At 41.3% G+C, this 12230-nt stretch overlaps 1 protein-coding gene across 1 annotated transcript in view; it reads left to right on the top strand.

Moving 5' to 3' along the window:
• Positions 1-12230, top strand: part of YIPF3 (Yip1 domain family member 3) — a 28234-nt gene that overhangs the window by 5940 nt on the left and 10064 nt on the right. Inside the window, exons 2-4 of the mRNA XM_032954023.2 lie at positions 4914-5117; positions 6305-6411; positions 11372-11417. Of these exons, the coding sequence (XP_032809914.1) occupies positions 4914-5117; positions 6305-6411; positions 11372-11417 (357 nt within the window). The remainder of the gene's footprint in view (positions 1-4913; positions 5118-6304; positions 6412-11371; positions 11418-12230) is intronic.

Here is a 12230-nt window from a genome sequence, read left to right as displayed (position 1 = left end):
TGAGGGAAATAAGTATTTGATCCCCTCTCAATCAGAAAGATTTCTGGCTCCCAGGTGTCTTTTATACAGGTAACGAGCTGAGATTAGGAGCACACTCTTAAAGGGAGTACTCCTAATCTCAGCTTGTTACCTGTATAAAAGACACCTGTCCACAGAAGCAATCAATCAATCAAATTCTCTCCACCATGGTCAAGACCAAAGAGCTCTCCAAGTATGTCAGGGACAAGATTGTAGACCTACACAAGGCTGGAATGGGCTACAAGACCATTGCCAAGCAGCTTGGTGAGAGGGTGACAAGTTGGTGCGATTATTCGCAAATTAAATAAACACAAAAGAACTGTCAATCTCTCCCGGCCTGGGGCTCCATGCAAGATCTCGCCTCGTGGAGTTGCAATGATCATGAGAACGGTGAGGAATCAGCCCAGAACTACACGGGAGGATCTGGTCAATGATCTCAAGGCAGCTGGGATCATAGTCACCAAAAAAACAATTGGTAACACACTACTCAGTGAAGGACTGAAATCCTGCAGCGCCCTCAAGATCCCCCTGCTCAAGAAAGCACATATACATGTCCGTCTGAAATTTGCCAATGAACATCTGAATGATTCAGAGGACAACTGGTTGAAAGTGTTGTGGTCAGATGAGACCAAAATGGAGCTCTTTGGCATCAACTCAACTCGCCGTGTTTGGAGGAGGAGGAATGCTGCCTATGACCCCAAGAACACCATCCCCACCGTCAAACATGGAAGTGGAAACATTATGCTTTGGGGGTTTTTTGTGCTAAGGGGACAGGACAACTTCACCGCATCAAAGGGACGATGTACGGGGCCATGTACCGTCAAATCATGGGTGAGAACCTCCATCCCTCAGCCAGGGCATTGAAAATGGGTCGTGGATGGGTATTCCAGCATGACAATGACCCAAAACACACGGCCAAGGCAACAAAGGAGTGTCTCAAGAAGAAGCACATTAAGGTCCTGGAGTGGCCTAGCCAGTCTCCAGACCTTAATCCCATAGAAAATCTGTGGAGGGAGCTGAAGGTTCGAGTTGCCAAATGTCAGCCTCGAAACCTTCATGATTTGGAGAAGATCTGCAAAGAGGAGTGGGACAAAATCCCTCCTGAGATGTGTGCAAACCTGGTGGCCAACTCCAAGAAACGTCTGACCTCTGTGGTTGCCAACAAGGGTTTTGCCACCAAGTACTTAGTCATGTTTTGCAGAGGGGTCAATTACTTATTTCCCTCATTAAAATGCAAATCAATTTATAAAATTTTGACATGCGTTTTTCTGGATTTATTTGTTGTTATTCTTGTCTCTCACTGTTCAAATAAACCTACCATTAAAATTATAGACTGATCATTTCTTTGTCAGTGGGCAAACGTACAAAATCAGCAGGGGATCAAATACTTTTTTCACTCACTGTACGTCTGAAGAGGCACCAACACGTGGCCCGGGACCCAAGTGGGGGTCCGGTCCATCGTAGCCATAACTCTTGTATGGTAGTATAGTTAGCTGGGTGCTCACCACCCTAGGCTGTATCTGGTAAATGGGGCAGTTACCCATTTTGTATATATGTGTTGGTGTAATAAATGTGTTGCCTCTGAAGAACAACGTCTGCGACTCAGTTGGACTCACTACAAATGTAAACGAATCACCCAAGCATTTACAAATAAAACTAAACAATCCCCATCCTACCAGGCAAAGGCTACTGGGGTATTAATGTATGATTCAGAAGCGACCTGGCTACAAATGATTGCTCAACAAAGGAGCTTATCATTTGAACATTTCTAGCAGAAAATTTATCTAAATAATCTCAACGCATGTTTCTATGTTCAAGGAAGGCACCATGGGCCAACAGCATGGCAAGGTCAAGAGGTCATTATTTTCAGTATTGGTGATGCCATCACCTCTCACTTGCTTTCTTCTGATCAAATACAGTACAGTAGTGTGAAAGTATACACCTGACCTTCAAGGTCTGCTTTTACAGAATCCCACCATCTGCCTTTAAATGTTGCCCATGTTCGCCAACCGCTGAGTGGCACTCGTATGTTTGTCTTGGTAACCTACCCTCCTTCATCCTGCTCACATGCCTAACCCATTGCAACATCCTTTTCCTAGTTACCCGCACTTCCAATTAGCATAATAGAGCCATGCTCTATCCCATGCTCTATTATGAAGTTACAAGTTCCCTACCCTCCCATTTTTTTTCTCGCGTCAACCACATGCACTTGTATTTAGAAGCCAAAAGTACAATTTCTAGTTGCTTTGTTAAATTCCAACACCGAACCATACAATACCATGGACATTACCCCTACCTCAAACACATTTTTACATTAAAGTTGACATCTACTCTATTACACAGTCTTCATGACAGATATGCTATTCTGTAGTTAATGTGTAATCTATGATTGTTTCAGTCTTTATCATCAGGTGATATCCCTTTTATTTCGTGTGACTTGAGGCTAGTTTATATTACACCGTGTTCTAACAAGTCACACAACATTAACCGATTGGTAAAAGCGTGACTTAAGACAAAAAGAGGCAACATCACATCCGTGAGCATGATAGGAGAAAACAAATATCTGCACTCATAAATTAAACGGAAGGCGGCACTGATTTAACCATGGATAAAACAGTGAGGAAACAGTTTAACCCCAAACAAAGTTTATAATTTGGTCTCATTCTTTACCTCGACTTATACTCGTGCTTCATCACGAACATATCTTACTTAAATATTAACCTCTTACAAAGTATTGCAAGAAAATTAGGTGAGCTCATGATAAACATTTAGTTCAAACTGGAATGTTACTATGACACTGATAACCTAGCATTGGCTGCACGCTTCTGCTGCTACAATGTGCTGTGAACTGCTGTCTTTGAGCAGTATATTGTGGAAGGTTCATGCTCAAAACCTAAAGGTACCCAGTTTAGGATTATAAAACCACTCCTTGTGTCATAATACACCCAGTTAAGCCATCACTAGTCCAAGGTTGCTTTATTTAATCAATTGCAATTAGGACACAGTAATCTGGAAGACCTCTATATCTCTGTATTTTTTCTTACAAAGTCACTGCTGGGATTCCACTATATCTATTTTATACAATTTATCGTGATGTGCGTCATTGGTCAAAACTTCTTATCACAGTCTACTTGCATGATGCATTTTAGTGTTTATTCAATGGATTCACAACACCATTTGATTTGCCACAAACCATTGCATTTGTTGTGAATGCCTCATCCCCATCAACTGGATAGTCTGCCCGGGGTTAGCTAGTGATCCCTCTGTACTCGTCTCTGAGACCTCGGAGTATCCTCATCAAAGTGACATCTTGCTCAAGCATGCGTTCGGTGATACTCATCTATGTTCACATAGATGAAGCAGTGACGTACATTCCACTTTCCTGTGGTAGTAGTCAGTCTTCATCGGACAACTTTTGACATCTCATAATATGGTACAAAGATTATTGACCCCAGATGGATTGTGGGCTGAGTTGTCCTCAACCAGGATTGGACTTTTGAGATTGTGCGTTGAGCGCTGTTGCTACAACATGATGCAGATGGATTGTTCTCAAAGGGAACTTACGTGTTCATTGAAATAAGATGCATATAAGAATAGGTGTAACCCTTTCTGGCAATACAACAGTTTGTGTTAAGATGTTAAAACACCAAACAGAAACCTTTTGCAAGGAATCATGTCTGCATTAACCACATTTGTGGTGAACATGAAAACCAAAAACATGCTCTGGTAGTATATGCATTGTCTTTGAAACTGATTGGTCCACACTAGAGACAGCTTTCTTTATAGCCTAGTCTCAAACAGTGTTAGACCAGAGGATGCCAAAAGGCGAACAGCGGTGTGCACCGTTAATAAGATTAACACTTGCACACTGGCTGAGTAGTACAGTATAAGATATGTTTTACATATCGTGTTTAGAACTTTTGAGGTTTTTAAAGAGATTAACATATGTTCATGTCGCAGTGTTTTCATAGGCAGAAACTCGTTGCTTGCTGTTCTGCACAGAGTTTGGCATGCTTGCCAAACTGAGTTCAGTGAGGTTTTTTTATTTGATTCCTGTATCTCTTCCATGATAAAGTCACGCAGAATTACGCAACCTCTCCATCTGCTGTTAAGTGCGCTTTAAAGAGGCTGATGTCATTAATACGAGTAGGCAATTGTTTGCTTTCAATTCCACATTTTCAACTAAATTAAAAGAATACAAAAGGCGATGATATAGATGTCCATGTTTAAATTGTTGAGAGCTTCCATATCTTATTATGATTAGCACCTCCAATTAGTACGGTTGGCTACGTACCAGTGCGAAAAAAGTTCAACATACATACTTATGGGATTCGGATTAAGATACTTGGTAAACTTAAACTGTGTGAAGGTGGTCACCATAGGAACATGAAATTTGAATCACGCCCTCAAAACCACCAACAGAGATATACATCAGCTAGACCTGGAGTGTGTAAACACTTTTTTAAGATTTAAATAACAGTTTGTTTATTACGCTGAGTTAACTTATGCACCTATTGTACATTTGGGTTGTGGGAAAATGTTGACATGATGTACAGGTACCGTCTAGGGATGGACTTAGGGGATAAGGGAATTAGTTGAGGAGGGTGTCTCATGTGGTGGTTTTTAAATGAAGAACAATGCATGCTCAAGTTCGTTCAGCTATTGTTTCTCTGAGAGACAGCTCCCAGTTACTGCATTATAATACATTTAAAAGAACATACACCGTTCACAAGGCTCTCAGCAGTGGACTTATGATTCTCTGAGAGCCACTGCAAACCTGTACCCTTCAGGCTCATGAAGATGGGCACTCCATAGGCAGAAGACAATGGGGGCAGACGGCAAAATAGGTCCCTTTGTATGTAGCCCGTACTGAATGATGGTGATGTGTGCCACAGCAGGGTGGCCCTGGCGTGGCTGGGGGTGGCACAGCTGTGATTGACATGGAGAACATGGACGACACATCAGGCTCGAGCTTTGAGGACGTGGGAGAGCTGACGCAGCGGCTGGCGGACGCGGAAGAGGAAGGAGGCAGTGAAAACAACGACTTCATGGGGGTCAAGGGTCTCCGGGGGCAAATTGGGAAGCAAGTTGCCGACCAGGCAAGTTGTACTTCCTTGGCGTGAATGCTGCTAGATATATGAACCTGATCGAAAAATAGGCAGGCACATGCTTGTCAGAAGACAAAGCCGAGTGGACTGGGATTTTTACGTGTCTGTAAAGTTCACCTTTTAGACTCGTTGACTGATGGGGCAAGTGCTCTTAGTGACCACCTGTTAATGTGGCCAGCATCATGTATTTATTTCTCCTAGTGCTTGTGTTGACATTGCATTTTTTTAAAACCAAGTCTACCTATGGCAGATTCATGCGAGGTTTAGATATTTGTCACTAATGTTCAGTTAAACTTGGATCACTACACCACTGTGCCCCACACACATGCACATTATATACAGGTACATTATGGAAATCAAATAAGTCTACACTCGCGCGTTTGACCTCTTCCAAGCTTGTGTGCATGTGGATACTTGAACCTACATGGACACATTTTCCAAAGAACAAAAATGTTTGATGTCATTGTCGGTTCTACCGTATTTTACTGCCAAATGCACCTGCAATTCAGGAAATTGGAGATAGGGTTCGTGGGTCACACACAGATGCGGGTGTATGTTACAGGGTGAACACTTGTGCAGTAATATAAACTTGAGGGTAGCTATTAAGGTGTGATAACGTGGGTGGGTTGTGAGCAGGTGCAAGTGAAATTTGTTTTTCAGCTGCCCGTTCTGGTCTTCTCCCACATGAAATATAAAACGGATTGGCCAGATATCTTCAATGAAATCATTTTTTAAGGAACATTTTTTATTGGTTCAGTTTTCCTGCTTAAATATAATTATTTTAATATAAGAAAATTAGCTCCAACGAAATAGGGAAATATGTTGCCAGGCTAAATGTGAATACTCCTATTCTGGTTAAACTGATATTTTCAATTCTGAGAAATTTAATATAGAAAAACATAAATCTAGCCATATTAACGTGATGTTTTGTTTTAGTGCAGTTATTTGCTGGGCTGATTATCAACTTGCAGCACTTGAAAACCTAGGTTAAATGACAGGCAGCTGGCTCCATTGAAACCAAGGATCTTGGTGGTGCCTGCTCAGCGTTCTGAATTCCAGTACCTGGCTTCCTCTAGACTCGCCTCCTCTTGATTCACCTTGACACTTTTATTTCATGTTGGAATGATGCGTGTCTTCTACCTGCTTTATTTGAAATCTTGGATATGCTGGCATGACAGGTATGGAGAGCAGGCAAGCAGCAAGCAACCAAAGCCTTCACTCTGTACGCGAATATTGACATCCTGCGGCCCTATTTCGACGTGGAACCAATGCAAGTCAGAAACAGGTTAGTATTAGGATTGCTTAATGAGAATTGATAAACCTGAACCATTCGTATTATTGATTACTGGTTCCAAAAGTCAAGAACTGACAACCATTTATTGTGGAATGTTTGGAATGAATGCACCGATATTCACACATGAACGTAAAATTGGTACGGCGCCTGTGACTAATTGGTAGCCGGCAGCAGTCTTACAATGCATATACCTACGACAGGCCTGAATAGGTCTCCGCATGATAAGATTTGTTTCTCATTTAAGGTAAAATATAAAAAAGTAAAGGTGTAGTCATGAAACTGCTTGCTCATGCCACTGTTGGTGGAAGCGCCTCCAATGGAAGGAGTTCTAGAGGGTATCTGTTCTATTCTTCCATACTGACTAGACGTGCTGGAAGAGGTGGGCATACCTATACTTTGCCCCACCATGCAATCTGTCAATCGATTAACTGTATAACACCCATTATACTGGTGGGTGGAGAGAGGTGGAGGGAATTTTAAGAAACCTACCTCATTGTTTTAACCATTGGTTCTCAACCTTTTTTGGCTACTGTACCCCTTGTTGAAGTTTGTTTCAACCGAGTACCCCCTTGCCTGACCAAACATTGTCCTGAGAAATAAATGTATGAAGAATGAATATCAACATTTTAACCAATTGTCGATTTTGTGAGGTATCCTAACTAGCTTGTAACTGCTAGCGAATAAAAACTAATTCACCAGACACTATGCATGCATGACGTAATTTGTTCACGCTCACTGGTTACTCTTGGAAACCACAGTGTTTATGATCAGTGAGTTTAGAAAGGTCTTTTATATCGTTCAAGCTTACCATATGGATTACAATGTTATCGTAGTTATTTTATGTTGGCAGATTCACACGTGATCATTCGCCATTGGCCCTCATGTATGGTATAATTTCACACATAAATGACCTCACGTACCCCCTGGGATATTGCCACGTACCCCCAGGGGTCTGCGTACCCCTGCTTGAGAACCACTGATTCAACTATGCGCCAAGAGATCGAACCAAACCAGAGACCTCTGGATTGCAAGGCCAGTGTGTTGACCATTATACCACGACAGCTGTTTTTGTGTCTCAATAAAGTAAACATGTTTTTTTATTGCTCTACACATCTATGTGTGCCACAAACTGGCAACCAGATTTTTCCTTTTTTTCATTCAGTTACTGGTAATGCAAACATGTCTTTTTTACCACACCAGACAGAATGCAGCTGAAGGTTTAATTGAAATAATGCTCTTTCGAGGTGTGTTGGTTGCACACCAATAATATAATCAACACGTGAAGTAAACAGTTTGTTTCACAAATCGATCTCAAGCACGATATAAGAAAAGGTTAATAAGGGTTGGAGACTCCACTAAATACCATGGGACCTCTATCTCTCTGGTCTCTGTTTATGTGCAATGGAGGGCCCTTGCCCAAAACGTTGCTAATTATACATTTTAAGGCAACATTGTTGATAAATGTGATTTTTTTTTAGTTATTTGTGTTTGTGCACCACTGCCAGCGCTGTCCTCCAGACAGTCTCGTCCCTTCACCTGATGAAGGCCGCTTGTGTTGTGGTCGAATTGTGATAATTTTATTGTGTTATTTTATTTTATCAATTTATTATTTTATTCTCATTCTACGTGACTTTACCGAAAGAACCAAAGAAGAGAAAATGTAATATTAACAAAACCAGTTGAGCTCTAAATGCTCATAAATGGGTGTCACTGTTGGGCTGAGGGCATGGCTCAGCCCACTTACGAGCGCTCAGATTGGCCGAAATTGGTGCCCGCGTGCATAACGTAACATGCCCTTAGTCATACATTTTAACGTTAGCTGAAACCATGGGTTTCTGTGGTAGACGAAACACTTAACTGATGTCACCATTAACCGAGCTACTACTGTACTTTTTAATAATTGTAATTGCAATTCTCAGCCATTCTGTTTCTGCTTTTAAAAGAAGGCCTACTTCTTAAAAATAAAAGAAGGCACAGAGACAATTTCAACCGAGAAGATGGATTCTGGCTTAGCAATCATTGGAAAGATTTGATAAACCATTTCAGGTCTTAATTGATTGTTCACGCTTACAGTGGCTTTCAGACAGCATACATTAATTTTTCGTCTCCCCCCTCCTCTTTTCAGAACATAGATGGACTAGTCCTTTTAAACAAACTGCCAAATCGCTGCGCGTGGCGCTGACGTTTTTTATAAATAAGTAAATACACCGCTGACGTTTTTTATAAATAAGTAAATACACCGTTTTAAAATAAATTAATTAATGCAAACCGACACACCTGATAACGACCATTTGTGTTTTGGTCGAAACGTCGTGAGAATTTTTATTGTTTCATATATATTTTATTGTTTCCCTTCAACGTGACTTTACCGAAAGAGCTAAGAATATGAATAAGAAGGCCTACTGTTGATTTCTGCTGGCAGTCCTGTCAGCCTCTGTAGCCAACCCCCACAAGGTGTTTTTCCTTTTTGGTATATTACAAAAGGATTGCAAAAACGACAACGCTGAACTGACTTCAAAAGTCAGTATCTCCCTCAAACAAGCACTGTGACATGCTCATCTTCAGTGTTAGATCAGAGCCGGTGTTAACATTCCTCACACCTATGGCAGTGGCGAGGCTATCTATATAAACAACTACTATTGCCATCTCAAAAAGTAATATAGTACTCATTTTATTGACCCCAGATAAGGATGATGAGCTGATTTGACCCCTGACCAGGATTGTAACTTTTGACGTTCCACTTGTGAGTCAAGCACTGTAACCACTCCACCACCCAGCAGAATAATTCTGCAATAATTACACAAATAATGTTCACAATGCGAGTTGTAGTACTGTTAGGGTAGACCTTGATATGACATCCATGTGTTATTAAAAAAAAGCCGAGTGCAAACCGCAGCCAACCACTTCAACTAGCCGTGGATAATGTATCAAGTGAGGACAGAACATGCTTGAGTTTCAGGTGAAGAGGTTGTCTAAACTATGTCATGTGCATTAAGCACACAAGAAGACGAAAGATAACATTTTACAAGGATGCAGGCAGCTGCATAACAATTTCTATGGCACCTATGTAACGTTGTCTGTGGTGAAATGGCAATGAATGTCAGATTTCATGAAAATGACATGTTTTCCACAAGTGCACTATAATATTACATAGATCATTTGAAAATGTAGTAATACTAATTTTATCTGACATGCACATGTGTAGTGGTGTTCACGGAGGCACACACTTGAATTCGGAGGCACTATGTTTATTACAACCCTAACAGGGTAACTCCCTCAGCTTACAACGTAGCTAACTAGACCCCAACAAGATCACTACATGACGTACAACACAGTTAGCTAACTCGGGCTGGGTAACTAGATAACCAGGTCAGGGCAGCAATGTCTGCCTGACCCACGATGCCGAGCGCGATAACCGAAGACTGACGACTGAAGACCAAGGACGATGTGACGAGACGAGGAGACGTCGCGCCGAGGGTTGCTTCCACCAACGAGCCAAGAACACTCTCGGGACTGCCCCTTTATTTTCCTGAGCGTGGCCTCGCTCCGCCTTCGCCCACGCCCCCTTCGAGACCTTTCCCAAAGGATCTCGACTGAGCATCACGTGGCCTCTCGGGTTCACTCAGGCTACCACGTCCTCAGTTGCCTTCTCTCAGGCCATCACCAGGACTACGCTCCCTAGGGCTGGCTGACATGCTGTACTTACTCTGGTGCTAGAGAGAGGCTCCAGACGCCCAGTTGCACTCCTGTAACAGTAGCTGGCACGAACACCCTAGTGACACCATTTACGTCACTACACGTGTTCAGGATTGCTGTTATCTAAGCACCCCAGTGGAGTTGTATAATAGGGCTATCAACAAAAAATATTGTGTTTGAAGTATTCTGGCAGCAGTTAGGTTTCTGCTTTGTGGCTTGAAGCCATTATTGTGGGTTTCAGGTCCATACTGCATCGTATTTGTCAAAGCACAGGTATAAATGCAGGGTATCCCTTCATTTAAAATAATTTAATCAAACATGAGTAGGCTAACTAATACTACTTTACACAATATCTCTAAACAAATCTTCATGAAAGAGATATGGTGAGCACTAAAAACTGCCTCCAGGCTTAAGTACAGTGAACCTTGTGTGATTTTTAGCACACCCCATGTATCTCTTGTGCAAACATGCAGCAGAGGTAAGGCTGAGACAAGCCCAGGGTTGGCTGACATGGCTGGTATTCTATTTATTCTTAGCACTGGGTATTCCTTGTACCACTTGACTGTGACTATTCCATGCTTGGTCACAGTGTGACAACATTTAAAAGCCTGTTTGAAGGGATATAGTCACATTCATGTTTTTCATGAGGATGAAAATTTGTTTTACCTACGTGACTTTACCGAAAAAACCAAAGAGTATGAATCATTGCAGTCACGAAAGCTTCAAATCTAGAATGAATGCAATTAATCATTAATTAAAAAAAAATATTTTGCTTGTGTAATATATAGAATCCTGCATGTGAAAATAGATTATTTAGAATTTTATGTATGCATGCATGTTGAACTTATTTCGCACCGTACGTATCCAACCATGCTAATTGGAGGTGCGGAGGAAGGACAACAAACTGAACACGAAAAGCAGTTCTAAAGAAATTAGATTTCAATTTAGATTTAAAAGTGCACAGTTCCAGTGGCTTCCTAATATCAGAAGGAAGTTTGTTCCGAACGGCCGCAGAAGCACATCTGATAGCGTGCGATGCAGTGACCGTCTTTGTTCGATGGTTAGCCAAATGCCTATAGTAGTGCATATGTGTATGAACTGCTATAGGTTCTGCATGTATCACAAGCGCACAACACTTTTGATCATGATCTCAGGCAAAAACAGGTCATGACATCTTGGAGGGGGTAAATGATTACATCCCTAGTTTTTTATGTTCTGTGTTTGTAGGTGTTAATGTGTTGCATATTTATTGCAGGTTGCTGGAGTCACTGGTTCCTGTTCGAATTGTAAAGTTTCCTCAGGTTAGTCTGCACAGCCATGTTATTAAAAAAAAGATAGATTTATGACCTTTATAACCAGGTAGGCTAAAGAAACAAACAATGTAAAATGTATTAGCCAAATATTCAATATTGAAAATTACCTGCAAATTAACTATTTTTGGATTACACATGGGCAATAATGCAAAATTTTGCAAAAAAACTTGGCAGGACCCTTCTGGAAAAAAAACGTATTGACACGCTGAGGCTTTCCTGTTTAAACAGGCTTAATAATAACACATAAGAGCTCATTGAGACCAGATATCATTTTCAAAGCACACCTGGGTATAGCACCTTTTCCATGAGTCACAGCACTGCAATGAACCAGGATAAGAGAGGGACAGGGAGTAGTGTTGTGGTCATGCAAATTTGCACATGCCTCTTTTCTACCATTCTGTCACCAGTCTTGTCCATCCAATTATATGAAAACATTTTCAGCAAAATTCAAATTGTCTCATTGTGCAAGTAAGCGTTCAGCAGTGCTGATCTGCATTGGTGGTTGTGAGCCAGTGGTGTACATTTCATATTCCATGCTTCGATATAATTCCACATCACTAATATATCCATGGTCCTATATCATAGGCCATTATGTCCATGGAAACAAGACTTTTACTTCCCAAATTGCAGCAGGGATGCTAAGCTGAGTAGACTAAACTCTGATATGATCTACAGTTGTAGGTTGAGCGCTCTGCGACAGCGTTATGCAACTGGATATTGTGAATGATTACAGTGTGAGTAGTGGAATCATGTAATTTAATTTATAAAGTTCAACAAAGGACAAACTCATAATTATTGTAT

This window comes from Petromyzon marinus, chromosome 14, assembly GCF_048934315.1.
Source record: "Petromyzon marinus isolate PM22_M1 ecotype Great Lakes invasive population chromosome 14, UKy_Petmar_22M1.pri1.0, whole genome shotgun sequence".
NCBI classification, from domain to species: domain Eukaryota; kingdom Metazoa; phylum Chordata; class Hyperoartia; order Petromyzontiformes; family Petromyzontidae; genus Petromyzon; species Petromyzon marinus.
This window is presented reverse-complemented; position numbering and strand designations above follow the sequence as displayed.